General features: G+C 40.9%; 1 protein-coding gene across 3 annotated transcripts in view; it reads left to right on the top strand.

The window, feature by feature from the left end:
* LOC124595935 (NADH dehydrogenase (ubiquinone) complex I, assembly factor 6) overlaps nucleotides 1-25,430 on the top strand; it is a 92,466-nt gene that overhangs the window by 49,767 nt on the left and 17,269 nt on the right. For 2 of the 3 annotated variants that reach the window (XR_006978263.1, XM_047134854.1), the window contains exon 5: nucleotides 10,685-10,907. Coding sequence is in view for 2 of the 3 variants with exons in the window: in XM_047134854.1 (XP_046990810.1) it covers nucleotides 10,685-10,870 (186 nt within the window). In the remaining variant the exon portion in view is untranslated. Of the gene's footprint in view, nucleotides 1-10,684; nucleotides 11,387-25,430 lie in introns of those variants that run through there. The other variant, XM_047134855.1, reaches the window with a different exon arrangement.

Genomic DNA, 25,430 nt, shown 5'->3' with positions numbered 1-25,430 from the left:
TGGGAACGAAGAGATCTGTCCTCTTTGAAGATGTCCATGTTGAAACTGGCATCAGTGATCATGAGGCAGTTACAGCAGCATAGATTATTAAAGTACAAAGGGCAATTAAATCAAGGAGGAAGACTTAAATGTTCAGTAAACTAGATAAATAGACAGTAGTGTCATATCTCGGAGAACAACATGTAGCTTTGGGCAGGAGCATGTAGATGAACTGTGGCTCTATTTTAGAACTGTAGTTGACCAGGCACGGGACAGATATGAACATTGTAGAACAGCTGGTTGTAAGAAGTACTGTCCATGGTATAAAGGCACGGTAAAGAAACTTACACAGAAAGCGTAACATAGTACATCTGAAATAAAACATGGAGATATTGGCGAATACCAAGCCGGCTTCCATACTGGTCAAAGTTGTTTAGAACAAATATCCACTTTAAAAATAACACTAAAATACAAAGCACTCAGGGAACAGACAGATCACACTTTCCTTCATGGACTGCAAGAAGATGTGCATTTCCTTTGCTCAACGGGCCCTTTTTATCATTCTTGAAGAACAAGGACCCGACCCTAAAACTCCAAATCTCATCAAACAAACTCTCTCCAACAAAACCTTCAAAGTAAAACTCATCAGTGAGGCATCAGAAACATTTCTGATCAGAACTAGTGTTTGGCATGGTGACCATCTGTCTCCTACCCTCTTTAACCTGAGTTTGGATAAAGTTGTGCAAGAGTAGAATAAATAATCTAAAAACCAAAACTATTGGAAACCAAATGACTTAGAGGTCTAAAAATATCTAAATTTCTTGTATAGCTTTCAAAGATGCTCTAGCAGTACTAGCAAGATGACAAGACAATGTCAATTAAAAAGATAGACTCTCTTAAAGAATGCACTGAAAGAGTTGGCCTCCAAACATCCTCTAAAAAAAACTAAGTACATCTGTGCAAAAGTCCTACTCAAAAACGGATCACAAAATGTAGACAAAATGAGAGTTCCATACTTAAAGTATTTGTGATTTCAGTGTCTGTGTTGTTCAGAAGTACGACTCGATGTTTGTTCGGACATGCATGCCTGTCCGAAGGAAAAGGCATTGTGGTGACTGCATCCATTATGAAATACATGAAATGTGTTCGCAGTTGTGAATATGGACAACCATCAGCTCTATAATGGAATGACAACAATGAAAATTTGCGCCAGACTAGAACTCGGACCCAGATATCCCACTTATCGCAAGAAGTCACCTTACCATATGGATGTCCATATTCACAACTTCAAATACATTTCATGTATTAAAGTATTTAGGTGAGCTCCTTAAATCTGCTGGGGGAGAGGACATAGCACAGAAAATTTGGATCCAAAAGCTTAGGAGAGTATATGGTAAAATCCGAAACATTTACAACAAGAAATGTATGTTCATGGACACAAAAATTGGGAACTATAACATAGTTATCAAGTCTAAAGTATATGCTAGTGAAATGCTTACTATCCATAGAAAAGGTAATCTGGAAGATATTTTAAAAGAAAAACGCAAAATTCTAAGAAAGATAATTGGCCTCAAAAGAACAGAAGATGGACACGGACCACAGCAGTGAAAAATAACCAAAAAATTATCAAATCTCATGGCAAACAGCAGAAAAAGAAAATTGAAATTTTATGGGTGTATTCAGACATCCAACACCTAAGACACAATCACAAAATTGCGACAGCTCAAAACCATACCCCTAGACCCAGCAGGTCAAAAAGGGTTTAGAAAAGACTCATGTAAATCCACCAGACATACAGACAAAAAACTTAAGCAAATTGGTACTGCTAGAGAGTGAAGTCACCCCCAGACCAGGGATGAACTGGACTGACAAGGCAGAAGCTACACACAGCTACAAGACATACGTCCACAGTACTACCATTCAATATCATTGACATCAATCTTTGCTAGAATATTACAAGATATTCTGAGCTCAAATATATTGAAGTATATTGAAGAGAATGACCTTCTCCATGCCAACCAGCATGGATTTCTTAGTACCCCATCAGCATTTATTAATTAGCATATGATTGAATGGGTATCAAAAGAAATATGTCTCTGGATTGAGAATTTCTTAGTAGAGACAACACAGCACAGTTCTTAGATGGACAAGCTTCAGTAATGCAGATACAATTTCAGACATGCCCTACGGAACTATTGGGACCAATGCCACTCATGTTGTGAGTTAATGACACTGAAGACAAAGTTAATAGCAACCCCAGGTTATTTGTAGATAATCCAGTAATCCGTGAAGAAGCATTATGTGAAAAGCCACACAATATTTTCAAATCTTCATAAGGACTCAAAATGGTGGAAAGATGACTTCTTGCTCCAAAATTTCAGAAATGTACAATTGCGCATTTCACAAAACAGAAAAACATGACTACAATATCAACGAGTTGCCTTTGGAATCATACCCCCTGCTATTATCTCAGTGTAATAATTTTTTTTTTTTTTTTTTTTTTGGGGGGGGGGGGGTGGATGGATATGACTTAGAATTATCACATAGACTCAGTCATGCGTAAAGCAGGTGGCAGACTTAAGTTCATTGAAAGGATACTTAAAAAGCTGTCAGTCTACAAAGAGATTGTTCTCCTAACACTCTTGTGACACACCCTAGAATATTGTTCAAGTGTGTGGGACCCTACCAAATAGGACAAACAGGTTGTATCAAATGTATGAAAAGGAGGACAGAAAATGTTGAAAAACCTGAACTGGTAGATGTGTGAAGATAAGATGCCACCACTGCAACACACACGCACACACACACACACACACACACACACACACACACACAAAACATGTGCCCCTACCTACCAGCTGGACATAAAATGCCAGGATTCCAGTTTGGCAGGTGCAGTAGGATGGGATGGGGAATTTGTTGGGTAGAATGTGTAAAGGGAAGAGGGGCAGAAGACAGGAAGAGGGGTTAGGAGTGGGTAGTCAGTAGATCAGAGGAAGGCAGCCAGTTTGTTGGCTAACAATGTTGGAAAGAGGCATGGCAGGTGCATGGGCTAGGCATGTTGGGCAAGGGTGTCAGAGCCAGTGGGGAGTGTCTCAAGATGAAGGTGACGTGGATATGTGAAATGGGAGGACAGAGGAAGGGGAAACTGTTGGAATGAAGATGTGGGGACAATGGGTTAATGGAGATCAAGGCTAGGAGGGTTACACGAGTGAAGGGTGTGTTACAAAGATAACTTTCATCTGCATAGTATGGAAAAGCTGATGGTGGAAAGAAAACTTCAGAGGCCAGAGGTGTGAAGAGGCAATTGAAACTGAGCATATTGTTCCCAGTTGCACAGTAATATCATCTTTGTGGTAAGTGATTGGCAGTGAGAGTGACGTAAGGCTGGACGAGGACGTTTAGGTTGGGTGGGTGATGAAACACCACTCCGGGAGAGGTGGGAAGCATATTGGGTAATGTGTCCCTCATTTAGAGCGTGGTGATAGATAATCAAAGTGCTGGTAAAGGATACGGTTGTTTGAGTCCAGGCTGATACTGGGTGACGAGAGATGTGGTACTCCTTTATACCTAATTCTCTGATGTTGTGTGGGGATTGGGGTTGGTTGAGGATATGGCAGGGGAAATTTGTACGCAGACTAGGTTGGAGGGGAGAGGGGGGTTATGCCTAATCCTATCACTACCTCCAAGAATCAGCTACAAAGACATGCTCCACTCATCACCCTATAATGGAACAACTGAATCATATCCTTCACACTGAAATTAGGGACATCCTACCCAAGATCCTTCTCACCCATCCTAAAGTGGCATTCCATCACCCATCCAAATTCCACAATATCCTAGTCCATCCCTGTGACATTCCCAATCCCAACCCATTGCCACAAGGATCATATCCCCGTGGAAGACCCAGGTACAAGACAACATGCCCAATCCATCAACTCAGTACTCCCTATTCCATTTTGTGCCACAGGCTTACCCTACCTCATCAGAGACAGGGCAATCTGTGAAAGCACTCAAATCTTATGCCAGCTCTTTTGCAATCCCTGCAAAGATTTTTATGCCAGTATGAAAAACAACAAGGTGTCCACCAGAACGAATGGTCACCACCAAACTATGGCCAAGAACAAAGTTGACCACCTAGTGGCAAAACGCACATCTGGGCACAATATGCTCCGTTTCAATGGCTGCTTCACAACCCAGACCATCTGGATCCTTTCCACCAGCACCAGTTATTTTTTTAACCAAGCAGGTGGGCAATAATCTTGTAACACACCTTTCGCTCCTGTATCCCTCCTTGCCTCATCACCATGTCCTCCACTATCACCATATCCCCCACCCAAGTTTTCCCTTTCACTGTTCTATCACCGCCTCCCAACACACATCTCAATGTCTCCTTCATTGTGTACTGCTCCTCACTGGCTCCGACACCTTTCCCCACATGCCTACCCCCTGCATCTGCCACCCCTCCCTCCTGCTTCCTTATGAGCTGCTGATTACCCATTCTTAATCCGTCCTCTTGCCTCCCATCTCTCTCCCTCACCCAACTGACACCTTAGGCCACCTACCGAACTGCAAGTTTTGTGTGCTCCTGTTGATGACTCAGCAATTAAGCTTTCCGGTGAGTGGTTGTCTTTACTCCTAAATTATTTATGTTCTACCACAACTTTCCTACAAGATGCATGCAAAGGAGCATTTTAACCCTTTCACTGCTATTGACGAGTAGCTTCTCGCAGTTCTAGCTGCTAGCTTGTCATCTGATTCTTTGTCTGTTGTGAGCCTAGGCTTTAGTATTCTTCGCATCATGTATTTTACAAGAAAATGGCAAGATATAGTGGGTGCACTCAGGAAAAAATTGTGGAGATTCTTACGAGGAGCGACAGTGAGGACGAACTACTTGATTTTGATGAAAGTGATAGCTCTACCACAGAATTGGAAACCTGTACTCATAAACAGTCCACATCAGCAGGGGAGTCAATGCAGACTCGTGTTTCAACAAGAGATGTTAGTTGTTCTGAATCTTCAGATTCAGAAATTGATAGCGAAACACCTACGAAGAAATCACATCATAGCAATAAATTTGACTGGAAGTAAAATGATTTTCAGCCAGTTAATCACCCATTTGATGATAAGCTATTGGGAAATGTGTCAAATAGGGAATGAGCCAAGTATTCCGTCAGTTTTCATGTTATTCTTTACAGAAGAAGTGATGAAATATATAGGTGATGAAACGAATCGGTTTTATTTATTCATCAAGGAGAATACTCCAGAATCAGGGCATTCTCGAATATCAAAGTGGAAAGATACTGGATGTGAATAAATGTATTGTGTCATAGCTGTTTGTCTTCTGATGCCTCGTGTGAAAAAAATGAAAATTAGTGAATAATTGACCAGAGATGTTCTTCTAAATCCTCCAATTGTTAGTGAACTGTTGTCAAGAGATCGCTTTTTGTTACTTATGAGAATGCTACATTTCAGTGACAACTCTGCCAATACTGGAGGAGATAGATAATTCAAAATTAGGAATATTGTCAATAAAGTTTGAACAGCTTTCTGTTGTGCATTAATCCACATCAGAAACTCTGCATTGATGAAAGTTTATTATTATTCAAAGAACAGTTGTCTTTCAGACTTTAACCACAATTAGGACCTGCAACTCTGCCATGCCGTCAGTAAAACAGCTGTATGTGCCAGAATTCTCACTAGATGTGGCGCCCGACGCCACCAGCTGGCTAATCTGTTGCGTCAGTTGATCAACCTTCACCACTAATGCATCATATGCAGCTCGCACTATCATAGTGGCTATACTCGCACACTGCACAGCCAATACCATCATAGGCACAGGTGAGACAGCATCTAGCACCTTGTCGGCCAATTCTGCCACAACGTCTAACGACATATCTGACTGCATGGAGGTAAGCGACTGCTCCAGATTGTATGCAGCAGATGATCAGCTATGATACCAGTGTCAATTTTACTTCTAAGATGCCACAGAGACTGTGATAGTCTTCGGTCACCAGTATCATCTTGAGTTAGTACCTGATAGATGCGCTCTTCTTGTGATGCAGATAAGCGGCGGATCAGTTCCATCTTCAACCATTTGTATACACTCCTTTCAGGTGGTGCAATGATGATATCTCGCACTTCTGCCACAATTGCTGCTCCAATTGGCTCACCACCAATTCAAATTTAGATGTGACTGCGGTAATACCTGAATAAATAAAATTTGCCTCTACCTGGGCAAACCACAGCATCGGGTTTTGTGGCCAGAACGATGGTTGCCCCACAGCTAGTCTAGATACTGCTGGGTTAGCAGCCACTTGATTCTCATTCATTCTTTACTGGTGTTACGTACACACAGGCAGGCCAGATCACGTCGGGGTCACCACTTTAGCTGCAGTGTAAATGAATTAGATGCTGTGACTCTGGTGTCAGAAGTGGGATCCTGATGCATAGAAGGATGTGTACTGGTACCACAGGCATCAGGGAACATGTGCAAGCTGCACCAAACCGTGTACATTTCCAAATGCCAGCGGCAGTTGAACATAGGCACTTCGTCAGACTGCTGTTCTCCCGTCAGCTGAAAGCACATCTACAGGACATTTTGGTGTGCATTGTAGCTGTTTTACTAATGGCATGGCAGAGTCACAGGGCCTAATTCATTTACACTGCAACTAAAGTGGTGACCCCGACATGATTTCCATTACGTACTAACCCAAGAAGACATTGGAGACCGAAGACTGTCACAGTATCTGCAGCATCTTAGAAGTAAAACTGATGCTGGTACCATACCTGATCATCTGCTGTGTACAATCTGGAGCAGATGCTTACCTCCATCTATCAAGGCGATTATCATGACGCAGTCACAGATATCGTTAGACGCCATGGCGGAATTGGCTGACAAAGTGCTGGATGCTGTCTCACCCATGCCTATTACAGTATCAGCCATGCAGTGCACGAGTACAGCCACCACAGTAGAGCAAGCTGTGTACGATGCATTAGAGGTGAAGGTTGATCAACTGACATAACAGATTATTCAGCTGGTAGCATGTTGCAGTGTCAGTGAACATCGCAGCTGGCCAAGATACAGAAGACGCTCCCACAGCAGGTCAGCACCCTGCTCGCCTATGCCTACGCCTTCACCTGACGCACAGGAGGATGTGTGCTGGTACCACTGTGTTTCGGGGAACTTGTGCAACGCTGCACCAAACCGTGCGCATTCGCAAATGCCAGTGACTATTGATAGGCGCTTTTTCAGATTTCTGTTTTCCTGTAAACCAACAGCACATCTATCTGTCATTTTGGCATGCAGTGTAGCTGTTTTACTATTGTCATGGCAGAGTCACAGGACCTAATAATTCACTTACACTGCGGCCAAATGACAATTCATTTCACCAAAACAGAGTAGATTCGTAATAAAAAAATTTGTGTTATGTGATTGTGAGACTGGCTATGTCTTAGATTTCATTGTTTCTACAGGGACATCAACAGAGAGTTCCACAATTTGGGGGAAAGTGGTGCGTAGTGACTACACTAATAAATCACTGTTTAGAATATGGACAGATCCTCTACTTCGATAATTGGTACTCAAGCCCAGACTTATTTTCCTGGCTTCATAGTCATGGGACAAATGCATATGGTGCTGTCTGTAAGAACAGATGCGACATGCCGAAACTTGAATGAGGAAATATTCAATTTATGTGCACTAATACAATGCTTGCTATGAAGTGATGTGACAAAAGGGAGGTGTAGATGTTGATCATATGTAACACCACAGAAATGGTTGACACAGGAAAGCCTGACAGGACTATTGGAGAGAAAATTAAGAAACCACAAAGTGTTGTAGATTTCAACTTGAATATGGGAGCAGTTGATAGTTCTGATATGCTGCTTAGCTCTGCCGATTGTATACAAAAAACAATGAAGTGGTGTGAGAAGTTCTTGTTTCATGCTCTCAAACTGAGATTTTTAAATGCTCATATTCTACACAGGTCACTAACAGGTCATAAAATGACAATAGCAGAGTTTCGCTGGTAAGGGAACTTACGGAAACGTGTGCACCAGAGCGCAAGGGAAGGTGTTCTGATGATAATTCTCTAAGGTTTGTGGGAAGGCATTTTGTAGACATTCCAACAAGTGAGCATTCGAAGAAAAGTATCCTAACCTGTAGATGCATTATTTGCTGGAAAAAGAAAGTGCATTGAGAAAGCAGATACGAATATAAAACTTGCAAGGTACCATTGTCTGTCGTACCCTGTTTTGAAAATTGCCACACAAAAATGAATTACTAATCACAGCACAGAACGAATACAGCAATGCTACCAGAAAAAATCTTGGAGAACAAAAAAAAATTACAGAAAAGCAAAAAACAAAATAGAAATATAATTTACGTTTGCCAGTGCTGGTCCAAAGTCCAGATCAAAAAGAGGGATGGAAAATATATTCACAAAGTGTAAAAGGAACTCCTACATTTACAGTTAATAGCTTTCAATCTTCTCTATAAGTGAATTTAATGTGCTAATAAAAGACAGTGATTTCACAGCTTTCAAATGTCAGAAAATCTATTGAGTGCTTATGTGCAACAGTTAAAAGTACAGCACAAGAAGAAATATCTGTGGCAGTTAGTCAATCATTTCTGGAAATTCCAAATCATAACACCATTGATTACCATCTGCAAAGGACAGCTGCATCTATGCCTGGGTGGAACACTTTACACAGTGTACCTATACAGGTAAAGAATCTGACGGCGGATGACAAAGCACTCAATTTGTTGTGCTCTCAGAAACAAATAGTAGGCCATGTGAAATTTCCAAACACATCACAAAACAAATTTAATGAAGTGAAGTATAATTGTTCTTACTGTTTCTCACAGTAAATTCTGATGTAAAGCGATATGAATGATGATCTGTATGTCGCTTTCTTCTATAAACAGTGTAATATGATGTTTTGAACAACAAAAACAATGCACAGTCATCTGTAATCTATGGCTTATTTTATTCACTATTGAGTTAGTACAGTGAGGAACTCACAGAGAAATGCAGATGTTGTAAACAGGTATGGAAGAAAGAACGTAAACTATTGAGGTAAATCTAACGAATCGTGTAGCTTTCGGCATAAGCTACAAAAATCGTGTAAAATAAACAACAAGCAAGATATAATTCATAGTGGTGGAAAAATAGATTCAGTTTGATTCTGCAGAGAAACTATGTAGTGAGAGCATTTATCCAGTATCAGCCGTGAGAGGGCACAGTGCTTCGCCTGGAGTCGTAATCATTCCATAAATATTCAGCACAGGTTGGGTAAGGCAGTGCAGGCATCTCCGGCCCCGGCGGCGGCTTGAGAAACAGGTACTTAGCGCAAGTAGTTGGATTACGTGTGGGCTGCAGTGCTTCAGCGCGCCAAGCAGGTGGTGCGCCTCTGATAGTCAAAGGATTAAGTGCTCCTTACCCCATGCACCACTTGTGAATTGAATAGGAAGAAACATTAATATGGGGTACAGTGTGTAGTAACCACTGTCATTCATTTAAAGTGATTTGTGATTTATATGTGTAGGTAATAGGTAGCTGTAGCTGATGCATTTTTATCCAGTAGATCTCTGTGACATATGTGGAATATCCATTACACAGCAATACAAAGCATAAAGTTACAGACCATACAATTATCATCCTCTTGTGTATCTGTATTTCATAATCTTAGTAAAGATGCTGCTCTGAGGTTATAAAACAAGGATCATATTGAATGGTAAGAGGATAGTTCGTGTGAAGTTTTCTGCAAGTACGGAAACACATTTGTGTGAACATTTCAGTTGTTTAACAAAGCTCACAGAGGACTCAATAAATTGTATGCAATGTTGTAATTGTTAAAGTGTTTTTGGAAAAGCAGAGCATTTATCACTAAAGACCTGGGTGATCTTTTTATAGAAATAAAAAGCCCACTGTAAACTGTAAGTGTTAATCAGATCATTCATGGTACTAATAACTGTTATTTAGCTACCTAGGATTTGGACACTATGCCATGCAGTTTTCACAGAAATCTTCAAGGGCACAACATAAGTGTAGCTGAATAGTGTGTTCAGTGGGTAATGTACTGGAGTCACGGTCAGGAGGACTATGCATCAAATCTCCACCCAGCTGCCTGGTTTAGATATTCTATTATTTTCATAAATCATGTAGGAAATAGAGCCAAGTCAAAACCATTGGGAAAGTATTTGCTAATTTCTAATGCAGATGATGATGAAAACACTCTTAAGAATATTCTGGCAGAAGGTGAGATGCAGATCTAAGGTTACAGTCAGAGACAGTTGCCATAATGGGTGGCAAAAAAAGGTCTCTCTGCCATAAGAAGGTGTGTACATGTCATACAAGGACCTAGCTCATGAAGACTATATTTACGGAGGTCTTGTGTGTCAATAAATTATGATCACAGAGCAGATGATTTTTGGTAGTATTTAATTGATATTGCATTCTGCATATTCAGTTATTTCTGTTATTATCTAAAGTTTTTTCATAGGTGCAGAAACACAACCAAGCCACTTGTTAGGATCAGAATCAATAATTGTGATGTAACACTGCAGCCAGCCTTATAGTTTTAGTGTATCTGGCCACCTTATATACTTACCTGTTTTATTTACTGCACAACAGTTCCACCCATTTTTAGCAGCTGTCTGTTTTGAACTTTTTCTGTATAATATCATTTTTTTCTCTTGCAGGCTCGTTCTATTAAAACCAATCTTCCAGAACCTGCCTTCAGGATATTTTTGCCTGGTGTACCTGTTGGTCAATACCTAGAGAAATTGAGACTACTTCATTTTGATGTATTTGATGCCAAATTGCAGAGGAGAAATAGTCTCCTTCCGCTTGCCTTGTACTGGAACAGATTCAGAATGAAGTTCTGAAAAGTGAGACATCATTTTAGTTCATAAACACTTGCTGGTAAGTGTTGTATCAGTCTCGTTGTTTTACAGACGTTGAGTAAAGGAAGTTATTTGTGATAAAGAACTAAGTGATTTCTGTGTTAAATGTTCCCAAGAGAAGAAAAATATGAAACTCAACTGCTTTAGAGACACACTTCTGTACAGTAGCTGCTAAAAAAGGGGGGGGGGTGCAGTGTTTGTTTAGTAGACAGGAAATGGGAAACATTAATTATACAAGGATGTAGTATATAAATATGTACTGGATATCTCGCTCAAACTCAACCCTTTCTTGCTCTTCCGTTATGGAAGTCACTCATGTGTCACAAACAAGAAATATCTGTTTAGCTCAAGTTATCACATATTGTTGGAATGATAAAAAAAATTATCTCATAAAACCTGTTAATTGTGTTACCATTCTGTGAGTTACAAAAATAGTGTTTAATTTGTGTTTATGTGCATCTGTAACTTTTATGTACAGTGGAAAACTGAAAAATAAATTATCAAGAGTAGTTCAAAATGTGTTTCTGTAAAATAAATGTGAGCTTCCAAACATCTGTAACATGAAAGAGAGAACCATGATTTACGGCGTAGGTAAATGCTTTTTTACAATCATAAGTTCGAGGTGAGAAGAGAGAGAACCCATCTGAGGAAAACTGGTATCCACACTACACAGGATCAAGAAAGATACAAGAACCTGTGCAGAGTAATACAATGGAATTGTTAAAAGGACAAAGCACATTTCATTAATGGTATCTGTAATGAAATAGAACAGCATTAAAATCACAATCAGGTACATGATCTCTTCAAGAAAATCAGCAGCATCACCGGTGAATTTAATCCTTGTACATGGGTGGTAGATGACGAGAAGTGTAACCCAATTGGAGACAAGGACGATGTTGTTGAGAGCTGGAAACAGTACTGTGAAAAGCTGTACTCTGGAATTAACAACAGTACAGACGATCAAGCAGTTGAGCAACTTACTTTGGAACCTACAATTTTACGCAGTGAAATATAGAATGCAATTCAACATTTGAAGAATTATAAAGCCCCTAGTGTAGACGGTATATCTGGAGAAATGATCAAAGAAGTGGGACAGGAAGGTATTGATGTGCTGCATTAATTGTGTAACAGAATATGGGAAAATGGGGAGTGGCCGGATGACTGGTCAAAGTCTCTCTTCATCCCCTTACACAAGAAAGGATCTATCAGGAACTGCTCCAACTACCAAACTATTGCCCTCATATCTCACGCAAGTTAAATTTTGCTCTCCATCCTGAACCAATGTTTGAAGCTGTACATTCAGCCTCACATATCCACAGAACAAGCAGTTTTTGTCGAAGGGCAATGAACTCGTGAACAGATCCCCAACATAAAACAAATAACAGAAAAATCGTGAGAGTTCTGTGTTCCTGTTTCCATCTGCTCCCGTGGCTATAGGAAAGCCTTTGACTGTGTTGTCTGGGAAAAGTTGTGGCAGGTGCTTGCAGAGTTCGGTGTCCCACCCTTCTTGATAGCATTGATCAAAAGTCTATACAGTGAAACCTCTATATAACGTTTTTCAAGGGACCACAAATTCTGAACACTGTGTAGAGGAAAACACTATAAAGAGGAAGGCTTCCAAATAATAATTGTAGGGCATTACTGAAGATCAGGATACCACTAATCAGCTTTGACAAATAGTGCCACAGATGACATTTTAAATTTTCACAACATATGATATTCATTGCCAATGATCAATGTATCACCTGATTAGTTTTTTTAATTAAAACATGGGGCTCAGTAGGTGGATGGGTGAAAGTAAATGGATCAGTTTGTACGGTAAAAAGTTATAACGATTCTTAAGATTGACATCATTGTCCAAAGCTGACAGGTGGTATCCCATTCTTCAGTTGACCCAGTTATAGAATATGAGCCAAATTTTGTTTATGATATACTGAAAATATTACATAAAAACACAGTAAATGGCACAGATTAAAAAAGAATTAGTTACAAAAAAATTACTTCAATAATTAAATTATGAAATGGAACTTAAATTTCCACAAAACTCTAGGAACCTAAGCAATTTGAAAATAACATACCTATGATTTTTAAAAATATTCAAGCAGGCTTGCTTGTTTTCTATTTCTTCTAGACTCTATGGCAATCATTTCTTGCTCCAAATGAGCAAGTTGAACTACTGTTCTGTCCTCAAGTCTATGGGCCATCATGTATCTCCTGAATGTTTCAAAGGCTTCAGCTGCCTTATTATATGAGGGCACACGGTCATCTTCCTTGTCACTGTCACTTTCACTACCACTATTACTCTCCAAGCCTCTCTCTGCAGTCAGCTCCTCAATACTTTGTACTCCTGTGGTTGCCACGTTGTCATCCACAGCCACAAAGTCCTCAAAAGTGACAGAATCACTGCCTATTAATTGATGAAACTCTTGCAAATCACTTGCAACTTCTTCCACAGGGACCGAGCGAGGTGGCGCAGTGGTTAGACATTGGACTCGCATTCGGGAGGACGACGGTTCAATCCCGTGTCCGGCCATCCTGATTTAGGTTTTCCGTGATTTCCCTAAATCGGTCCAGGTAAATGCCAGGATGGTTCCTTCGAAAGGGCACGGCCGACTTCCTTTCCCATCCTTCCATAATCCGATGAGACCGATGACCTCACTGTCTGGTCTCCTTCCCTAAACAACCCAACCCCTCTTCCACAGGAGCTGCCATCTCATTCTCACAGAATCCCGTTTTTGTGAAACAGTTTTTAATAGTTTCAGCACTGACTTCCCTCCATGAGTACATAATTAAATTTATTGCCTGTAAAATATTCAGCTTCAGTTGTGAGCTTTGCTGGCTTCCCGGTTTTCTTTGGTCCATCAAATTCAGGGCCTTTTTTACAAGGGCTGTCCTATATTTAACCTTAAGGGCGTGTATTATGCCCAAGTCCAAAGGTTGCAGGCGGCTGGTGCAGTTGGGTGGCAGGAAAATTACTTTCCCTTTTCTCAGAAAGGGTACGTCTGATGGATGTGCCGCACATCTATCTACAAACAGCAGCACTTTTCTTGCAGCACTCCCCATTTTGGTGTCAAATTCTCTGAGAAAACGTAAAAATATTTCACTCTTCATCCAAGCCTTGGCATTGTTTGTATATTTGCACGGAAACGGGGAAATGTTTTGAAGCACCTCGGATTTTTTGGCTTCCCGATAACCAAAGGTTTCAGTTTCTCACTGCCATCGGAGTTTGTACACAACAAAACGGTAAGACGTTCCGTGCTCTTCTTACCGCCATGGCAATTTTCCCCACGAAAAGTAAATGTCTTATCCGGCATTAAATTGAAAAACATACCGGTTTCGTCAGCGTTATAAATGTGACGCAGTTTGTAGCCCTGTATCAGATTAAGGAGAGTCTGCATCCACTGAGCTACAGTTGATTTATCCACACTTTTAGTTTCTCCACATTCCGATTTGTACACAACACCATGACGCTGTCGAAATTTATCAATCCATCCATTGGACGCCTTAAAATTGTCCATTCCTAACTGCAGTGATATTTGAAGCGCCTTCTCCTTCAAAATAGTTCTGTTTATAGGAATGTTTGCAGCACATGCTTGCGGAAACCAAGTTAATAAAACTTTTTCCATTTCGTCGTAAGTCGATGGTTTCAAACGCATACGTTTCAGATTTCTACAATTCTCAAACCCTTCCATTATCGACGATCTGTTTTTCATAATAGTGTTGAGTGTTGAAGGGGCCAGTCCCAATTGCTTCGCTAGCTCCACGCGACTCACGCCAGGAGATGCCTCCACTTTTTTAATAATAGAAACCTTCTCTTCCAGAGAAATATTCTTCCGCTTTTCGCTCATGTCCACTGATGAAAGCTTTAAAAAAACGTTATATCGAAGACACACACTTACTAAAGTGCACGTCATTTATGACGGCGGCCGGTTTTGGTTCGTTCTGCGCATCTGACGTCACAAAACACAGTCAGCCAATGAACAGAGAACGACATTGCCAGAGCTCGACTGCAGTGCAGAGCACGGACGAGTGTCTTCAGTTTTAGAAACGTTCAGTCATAAATAAACTAATTGAAAAAAAGCAATGTCTTGATAGCAGACTTTCTTTTATAGAAAGTTTGGAAAAAGCATTCTTTATACCAATTGCTTCATATTCTATTAATTAATTAAACCAAACAAGCAATAAGCCTCCTAATTCAGGCGATAGCAAGGAAAGGTGTTTGTATCATTCTCACTAACCACTTTTCTGCAATAATGAACAGCGGTAATTGTTATTTCCTATTGTACTTCGACGAAACGAGAGTAATTCATAGTCATACCAACACTGTTTGTCGGTATTTTGCGTGATATTTTAAAGTCCTTAACGAGATGCAATGAATGATGAGCTGCGTTAGCGTAATGGTTAAAGTGTATGGCTGCAAAGCGAAAGGATCGGGGTTCAAACCTTGCCCGATCCTTAATATCTTCTTTATTTAAAAACAATATCGAAGTGTCTTACTTCATGAATTTTATTCGTTTGAATGTAATTTTTTGAAATTTAGAGTGGCAACTAAAATCGACCATATGAAAAGTATGCGCTATGGACTTTTACCTCTGCAAACTCTTCAAAATTTCGTGCAATGGTTTACATCTAATGCTGCACAATAACTGCATTGAACATCAAAACAAAATTAAGTCATTTATGGGGGGAAGGTATCAGTCAAGAAGATGTGTAAAAATCAAATTTTTGGGCCAAATAGTTTTTATGAAATCGAATGATAAAGAGTGTCAAAGCAGTCGAAACACCATGTGTCTGCACAGGCGAGCAACGCAATGATGACAAAATCGTGCACATCGCGGAATGCGGGGAGCACGTCTCTGTAGCAGCGAAAGGGTTAATGCGGCCGTGGTGGCTTTACTTCATAATTGCGCGCTCCCCCTTAAACGTAAGTTTGCGAACTATACTATGGCGCTGCTTCTCTTGGCGCGTACAACTGGCAACGCAGCAATCTCCCGTGTCTGGGCGGGCATGCGCGAACCGCCAAGATAAAAGAATTGAACTATAGGCACACGAACTTTTGCTGCTCAGCTCACACAACACGCTACGAATACAAAGCAAGAAAGCATCGACTGAAATGGCACCAAAAAGATCACAAGCAGAATGTGCGTCACATGTCATGTGACAGGGTTCTGCTGCTGACATGTCAGATACGCTGAGCGCGGGCTTTCCGAGCCGGTGCAAACTGTGAATCCACAGAACGGAAAACGATGCGTCTACATCCAGTCACTTAAAGAGGTAAATAATTGACCAGGGTTCCAAAAATATGAGCGTTACATGGAGGAAACTGTAATATAGAGGAAAATCAGCAAAGAGTAAAATTTAACATTGTTTATATGGGCTTTTAGTCGGGACCGAAAAAAACAGACGTAACATAGAGGAAAACATTATATGGAGGAACGTTATAAAGAGGTTTCACTGTACAATAATCACTTCACAGCTGTAAAGACAAGTGCTGCACGTCTGATTCCTTCAGAGTATCAAAAGGTGTGAGACAGGGTTGTGTCCTATCCCCACAACTGTACAACATCTATGCAGAACATGTCATTAGGAAAGCTCTTGATGGATGGACCAAAGGCATCTTAATTGGTGGGAGAACTATCAACAACCTCCACTTTGCTGATGACACTGTGCTTTTAGTCAACAGAAGAGATGAACTTGCTGAGCTACTAACAAGAATAAAGGACATTAGTGTAGCATATAGATTATACATCAACCTCAGCAAGTCTTAACTCGTAACAACTGATCGAGAAGAACAGATCCAGCACACAGGTTGATTACAGGAACTGGAAGTCGTGGATTCCTTCATCTATCTTGTGTGAACCATCTGTAGCACGGGAAGTTGTGAAGATGAGGTAAGAAGACATATCACGCTAGGGTGAGTGGCTGTGAAGCAGCTCACCAAGATCTGGCAGAGCAGAGCAATAACAAATAGCACAAAGATCCGGCTTGTTGAAACTTTCGTGTTTTCTGTCTTCTTTTATGGTTGCGAAACATGGACACTCAAGGCCAGAGACAAACACCGCATTGAAGCGTTTGAGCTTTGGTGCTGTCGTAGGATGCTACACATAAAATGGACCAAAAGAAGGACAAATGTGCCCATTATTGAACAACTTGAGATCTCCAGTCGCCTTTCTTTTCAAGTCACAAAAAAAAATTCTCCAGTTCTTTGGCCATATTGTGAGAAGAGATGGAGAAAATGTAGAGAAAATAATCTTGCAAGGAAAGATCGAGGGCACGAGACCAAGAGGAAGAGCAGCGAGCAGCGAGCAGATGGATGGGTCAAATCAAGATCATCTCTGGTCTACCTCTTCAGCAGGCAACCGTCCAGGATGGAGACACTTGGTGCATGGGGTCACGACACTCAGCAATGAGCACAGCGACTTACGATGATGAAGTTCTGATCTGTATGTGGCGAATTATGAAAATATTCATTCTAGATATGGATATTGCAAATATTATTTTTTAAAGTATTCTTTAGCAAAAATTAAGTGGCATGTGTCCATATAAACAATAAATGGCAGCTGCGTAACAATGATGTTTTTCTTTTTGGGATCATAATTCAGGATGGAAATGGCAGTGTGTTAGATATGGATGATACTAGTGAACAACCAGCTGATGATGAGGCCATTGAAATTTATATAGATAAGCTGTCTAGAGTCTCAGAAATTTAAAGTAGGCTAGGTACTGAAGATTAGGCCTTCCGTAGTGTCTGTGTTAAATGTTACAAACTGTTGTTTTACTCACTAACCTTATACATCCTGAACAATATGATCAGATATATAAACGTCCTTCTCTCTCATTTCCAGGCCTGTCTATTTATTGGGCTGTAGAATATGGACAATTTTAACAGTATTCAGAGATTTTTTTTAGTGTGTCAATTGTTCATATTTTGCCAAATGAGCCTTCAGAGAATCATCCATGACAATGTTTTTGAAAAAACTGGGATTCATATTGTAGAAGAAAGTTCAGAAAACATATTTTTAAATACAAGCTTCTTGCTTCTACAGACTCACACTATGCTTTGTCAATTCTTGTATAGCATTACACTGATGAACCAAAACATTATGACCACCTCTGTAATAGCATGTTGGTCTGCCTTTGTAGCATAATACAGCAGCAGTTCAGTATGTCATGGACCCAACAAGACCTTCATAGGTTTCTGGATGTATGTGGCACCAGATGCATGTACACAGGTCCTGTAAATTATGCACTGGTGATTTGTACATGCAGAGCTGGTGCCTGACAGCATTCCATGTGTTTTCCATCTTGTTCAGATCAGGTGACTTCCACGGTCAAGAGCTCAAGATGAGTTTGCTATTGTGTTCCTCAAACCACTGTTACACGATTCTGACTTTTTGACATGGAAACATATCTTGCTGGGAGATGCCATTGCTGTTGGGAAAGACACCAAGCATGACACAAAGAAAGTGGTCCACAATACTTTCCACGTAGTCTGCAGCTTTCATGGTGCCTTTGAATACTATCACAAGTCCACGGAAACTAAAGTGAATGCACCAACCAGCCTGTGCCGTTGCCACAAAGCATATTTAGAGCTGCTGTACACCTGCAACACTGCGTACCTGCAGCTGTTCACCTGAATGATGGCATATCCACAGCTGTTCCCCTGAACGACAGCGTATCTTTAGCCGTTCACCTGAATGATGGCATTTAAATGACAACCTATCCAGGCACAACCATAGACATGGTGTAACAAGAAATGTGATTCATCCGACAAGACGACATATTTCCATTGACCCACAGTCCAGTCTCTGTGCACACTGCAATTGTAATTGATTATTTCATTGGGTCAACGTGAGAATGAATAGGGGTCATCTGCTGTGAAGACCCTTGTCCGGCAGTGTTCACTGAATGGTGTATTTCAATACATTTGTGCCTGCACCAGAAGTGTGCTTGCTTGTGAGATCTGCCACAGATTGTCACCTAGACTTCTTTATAGAGAGGGTAAGCCTCCGACCTCCACATTCAGTGATAAGGCATGGACATCCAACACCTTGTTGCCTATTCAAGATTGGGCCATCCTTCAGCCACTTGCCATAGATGGTTGTGACAGTAGCACATGCTTAACTGACAAGCTTCACCTTCCAAGATGGTCACTCTCAGGTGCTGAGCACTAATGATCTGTCCTATGTTAAGTCATTTATGTCAGTAGAATTCCCCATTTGTGGCATGTATCATTGGTAGAATGATTCTTCATTCATCTCTGCTCCATGTATGTACTTTCCTTGCCTTGTCATATGCCCAAAGTGCACTGCCACCGTGTGGCATTCAGTCTCACGGTGGGCAGCAATCATGATGTTTTGTTTTATGTATACATTTTTTTCTCATGGTAGATTTTAAAACAAGGTTCTATACACAAATCAGCACCACATTGCTCTAATTAATACCATGTGTCTTTCTGAGAAGATTTTCCAGGTACTGCAAGAAGGGTAGTGACTTATGTGATCCCCAGTGAGTTCAGATCCAAGTGTGTTAATGCTGTCAGTGACTGTTAGTGGTTTGCTGCACAGTAAAGCCAATATGTAAAACTTCCTTTGCTGTTTGAATGTTCTGCATTCAACTAAATTGTATTGCAAACATTGATCTAAAGGATCATCAGGCTTGTTAAGATTGTAATATGGTATTTGAAGTGGTTTCATCATAGCTATGTCATTCTCTTTGTGTGCTCCAAATGATCCTGTATGCCTTCCAGGCACTGAATATCCTTCTTCTGCTACATTACATGTGCATCACATTTTACCTGTCTTCATTTTTGTTCCAACTAATCCTAATCTACCTACAGTGATGATAGTATCATTACCTTCTTGAGCTAACTGCATGACAAGATCTGGAGCAGAATAAAATCTTAGTAACCGATATAAGCTTCATTCAACAAGTCACTATCAAACAACACTCTTGGTATTGAGTGATGGTGAGTTGAGAACTTACTTTCCATCATAAAATTTCAAAATTGGTTACCATAAAGTTTTGGGTTGCAGCCTCACAGTGTTTAACTTTTTGCTGCAGTATTTCAGTTGACAAACAGGCACCTGTCTTCAGGAGTGTTTAATAATTAGAGTGCCCTGGTGCACTTTGCTAAGTTTATTCAAAAAATTGGTGAGGTGGCTCATGTCCATAGGTCTTGGCTGCATAACCACCTTCCTATCAAATTTAGCACCCTGCGTTGAATATTGCTCCATCTGAGGTGTGCAGGTGCATGCACAACAGTGTTACTGCATGTATGCCCTCAATAAAATTGCTAGCCCTTAGAGTTAAAATTAAGTAGTCAAACTAAAAAAATTAATACTTGCTAGATGTGTGGTATGAGGTACAAAATATTGTCTTTATGAAAAAGTAAAAAAAATCACTAAGTCCTACACCATCACAGTTAATAAGATCTTCTGCCTAACATATGTTGATACAGATCTTAATTAATAAGAAAAACACAGAAGAATCTCATAATAGCCAAGTTTCATGATAAAATAATTCATGCAATGTCCCTTAGAGATACAATGCTCAACTATGGCTGCCTTACTGGACTGTGGTAGGTGAGTACGGTGAGAATGTTGCACGTACCTTTCATGTACTGTCCATTTGATATGGATATAGGCTTTACCACACTGACAAAGGTATTCTGTAGTCTCAAGCCATCCACAAACTCAGATCATCCTTTATAGTGCCAAGAACAACATACATCACCGTAAGGCCAGAAAATTATTTTATCATAAATTATTATTATTTCAAAAAAGGTTTCTGCCTAACTTAGACAAAGTGTTTCCCATGTAAGTGAGGCATGCCCTGGTTGAACAGCTCCTTGTCCTCTTTATCTTGTGACACATCACATGTATTCCTTTCTAAAGCAGTGCTAATCTGATGTGGTGAATATTAATTTTCGTTGAGCACAAATTGTTTAGGTTGCAACTCCTTTCCAATGCTGTCCCCATCAGAAATGGGTTCACCAGAATTTGAAGGATGCTCATTGTTAATGCTCTACTTGTTTTAACTCGCGCACTTTCTTCCAAGTTTCCGCTGTAATTTTTTTTTCTTGGATTAAGTTCTAGCAGCTGAAGTGCTGTCTCCTCAGAATCTTCCATGGAAGTCTGTTATACTTTGAAGAGAGGGCACTTAAAAGCCTTCTTGTAATAGTGAGATGTCTAGCTTTTCTAGGTCCTTTTGTCAGTTGAAAGTAGATGGGTCATCAGGGCATTCCATTTACCGTAAGTCTACACATGCAGATTTGTGTTTACAGATGTTTAGCTGCCACCACACGTCACATATGAGCAGCCTTCAAATGCTGGTGCTCCAAGCACACGTTGTCTAGTGGAGACAATCTTGCAAAGGAGCTGGAACCCTTACAGTGAGTGTTCAAAGAAAATAGTTATTTTCAGCATCAGATTAGCATGGCTTTAACAAGGAATAAACATGACAGCTCCCACGATAAAGAAAATATAAAGTTGTTTCACTCCAGGAATGTCTGCCATATTTAGGCAGCATGTTGTCTTAATTTGTGAAGAACAGTAAAGATATATTATGTTAAATTAATATTCTCCCTTCTACAAAGACCTGTGCTCTTCTTGGCTTGATAGAGTACATAAAGGTTTGTGGAAGGCTGGAGTCTACAGGCTGCCACGTCAGTGTGGAAAAGCTTACATTGGTCAGCCATGAAAATCTTGGCCATGCTGAGATCCTTCTGAGATTCAATTATTAAGGTATCTGTAGAAATGCATTTTCCGGACAATCTTGTTAATTGTGATGGTGGGTTTCGTATGGTTAAGACGTGGCATCCATGGCATCCAATTAGTAGTTAAAGTTTTTCACAAAGACAAATTTTACTCTTAAATATGTAACCAACCTAAAACTTGTTGCAGGAAGTGTATGTAATAATACTGGTATGCATTTGCATGTGCCCCTTAGATGGTGCCATATTTGGCAGAGGACAGTAATTAAGAATGCTGGTGATTGTGCAGTCAAGACATATGTGCATGTGCAGCTGTTCCAATTTTTGGTATAAATTTAGAGATTTTCACTAGAGAACTTGGCTAAAGATGGCTGCCTCATTGTTAGTCAAAATATCATGGTAAGAAATTGACATTAAGTGGCTGCAATCTGAAAACATTTTGGAACACTCATTAGAGAGGGAAAACTTAAAATTCACGTGTTTATGGCATTTATTCTGTGTACATGTATTGAGGGATGCTGTGCCAGAATTCAATACTGAGTGTGTTACGACATTTTGAAGAACAGATGAAATTCTTCTTTTTATTGTTTTTTAGTTTCTTACAGTTGTGAAAGATGAGAGGAAGAAAGTATGTGTGTATATTGCAAAAGACACTTTATCTGCAGGTAGAAATTTGAACCCATCAGTAGATTAAATTTCCAATGAACTGCAACTCCTGGCCTTCATGAAACACACATGTGAAAAATGATGGCAAAGGAACTCTTGATTTCAGCTAGTGCCTCTCACTTCCATGAACTTAGTAATAAACGGAGTTCCATTTTATGTTTACTCTGTTTCTCTGTGTTATTTCCAATCTGAATTGATTTGAACTTTCAGTTCTCAGATATCTTCATTGCTAGGAAAAATCTTAGCACAATCTAGTTATGAACTTACAAAAATGACAGAAGGGAGACTGACTCCAGTCACAATTTGTCATCAATATAATTCGATGGTGAAAGTTGACTCCCGCTTAAAGTGAGTAGTCACCTTAATTGCTTCAGCCATCTTGACATGCTTCCCATCCGACCCAAATTCTCAACTTATCGCATGCTAGTTTTAGCACCCACTGTCCATTCACCTACTTGCTTGCAGTAACATGTCTGGCAGAACAGGCACCACACATATGTAGTGTAAAAATTATATTAAAAAGATTTTTCTTTTCAGTCTGTTTCAACAACTGAGCATAATCTGCACTTCCAACACAATCTTCTGCAACTGGAGCAAATTCTCCTCCGCGCACATTCTGATAACAAATACTTCTGCCTAGAATACTGTTGTCAGCTTTCCTAGAGACTGCTCTATCTACTCTAGGCTGTACTGCGTATGTTCTGACTCCAGTGCCTTCATCTGTTTTCAACTCAACAATAAACCAGATTGTCTCCTGAATGGTATTGTGATTCATTCTTCCACTGGTCTCATCATCCGCTTGTTATACTGAAAGGTTTATTGAAGCAGCTGGAAATCACTGTATGGTCAGCCGGCATTTTCCTGGCCATTCCCATAATTACCACACAAGCTATATTGGTGAGAGGTTCTGGATATCCTAAGGGGATCCAGTTGTTTCCAGTTTTTAACCTGCACAACCATGTCACTGTCACCGTTGTAACCTGAAGGTGTAATGGGGGTCTGTCCAGCCTGGTCTCCATTGCAGCAGTGAGTGTGCTGCTAATTCCACCTGTTATAGCTAAACAGACCAATCTCTGCTTCTTGCCAATCTCCTTAGCCGCCACTTTCTGTTCTGCTTTCTTCCGCCACACTGCAGCCTCATGGATTATTATAGGTCTTATTATAGTGCTTTACATCTAATACGTACTCCAGGAGTTTAGACCCAAATTTTTATTACAGATCTTTTTAGTGCTCATGAGAATATACACATTCTGTATGTGAGGGGTCATATGACAGTTTCTCATCTGGGGTTATTTCTAGATACTTCCCTGCCTCTTCTACTGGTCGAGTTTCATTGAGGAGCTTGAGATTCTGGTATTTGCGCCCGATTTGGTTTCCTTGTAAATGGCATAGCAGTTTTCTTGGGACTGACCCTGAGCTCCTGTTCCTGCACCAATCTTCTGCAATCTCTAGTGCACAATGTGCCATTGTTCTAACAGTATTAACAAATTTGCCAAGTATTACTATGACTGAATGGTCCGTGTATCCTTGGCAAAAGTAGCCTCTAGTATTTAAAGCTTCAGTGAGTTCATTCAACACTAGTTTCCACAGTAGTGGGGACAAAACCCCTCCTTGTGGACAACCCCTGGCTTTGGAATGAAAACAGCCATTGCTGTCCTCCAAGCATTAGTGATTATTCCTATGGCTAGGGTGACCTGAACAGTCTAAGTGAGAATCTAATTAAATCCTCTTCTCCTTGTTGCTGTAGATCTGGAAAGCTACCATCTGGACCTGGTGACTTGGGTGGTTGAAACATCCCCCTCCCTCCTCACACCCAACCCTCGCCTCCCTTACAGGTTCGGGGGTTAGAATAGGCCTGAGGTATTCTTGCCTGTCGTAAGCCGACTAAAAGGAGTCTCCCACTTCTCGGCCTATTAAGTTCTGGTCCCCTTTAAGGGTGTGATCTCACACTTTCAGAATTCTACAGAGGTGTGGGCCATTTGAGGAAGGATGCCTTATGTGCTGCATCGCATATCCATCGTGCCGTTTGATCTTCTGCACCTCTTATTATCATGGTTCTGCAATTCCATCTGCAGTTCAGCTGTTTGGGTGAGGACGCCTTCTGGGTTAATGTCTTCTTCCGTTCTTCACTGTCCTCTTTTGCCTCCATGACAATACTGAATTTCTCTGCACCCAACATCCAGCACGATAGCCTGTCCGTTGTGGTGAGCCATCATCTGCCTATTTGGTGGTAGCCCCCTGACAACACAGGGATCGCACTGCTGATGCCTGAACTGCAAACTCCACAGGTATCCCAAGGAGTAAATGCCCTTATTCTTGGGGCATCAGGACTCCTGGCAATGGCCATCATGCCAGGTGGCCTTTGCTGTGGCTGGTTGGTGCCCATGGGGAGAGCCCCTGATTGGGGTGGGTGGTGTCAGGGCAGATGACCCACAATAAAGTGGACTAAGTCAGCTCTCGTTGGTAACAGAATGGTGCCAGCAGTCTCTAAGAAGGGAAGGGAAAGATAGAATACAATGCCGACAGGTACACTATGTGATCAAAAGTATCTGGACCCCCCCCCCCCCCCCCCCCCAAAATATGTTTTTCATATTAGGTGCATTGTGCTGCCACCTACTGCCAGGTACTTCATATCAGCGACCTCAGTAGTCATTAGACATCGTGAGAGAGCAGAATGGGGCACTCCGCAGAACTCAGGGACTTTGAATGTGAACAGGTGATTGGGTGTCACTTGTGTCATACGTCTGTACGCAAGATTTCTGCACTCCTAAACATCCCGAGGTCCGCTGTTTCCGATGTGATAGTAAAGTGGAAATGTGAAGGGACACATACAGCACAAAAGCGTACAGGCCGACCTCGTCTGTTGACTGATAGAGACCGCAGACAGTTGAAGAGAGTTGTAATGTTGTATGACAGTTAGGCGGGAGGTGAGGAAACTTGGATTTCATGGTCAAGCGGTTGCTCATAAGCCACACATCACGCCGGTAAATGCCAAATGACGCCTCGCTTGTTATAAGGAGCGTAAGCAATGGACGATTGAACAGTGGAAAAACATTGTGTGGAGTGATGAATCACGGTACACAGTGTGAGGATCCGATGGCAGGGTGTGGGTATGGCGAATGCCTGGTGAATGTCATCTGCCAGCGAGTGTAGTGCCAATAG

This window comes from Schistocerca americana, chromosome 2 (assembly GCF_021461395.2).
Source record: "Schistocerca americana isolate TAMUIC-IGC-003095 chromosome 2, iqSchAmer2.1, whole genome shotgun sequence".
NCBI classification, from domain to species: domain Eukaryota; kingdom Metazoa; phylum Arthropoda; class Insecta; order Orthoptera; family Acrididae; genus Schistocerca; species Schistocerca americana.
The sequence above is the reverse complement of the archived record's forward strand: the minus strand, read 5'-3'. Positions and strand labels throughout refer to the sequence as shown.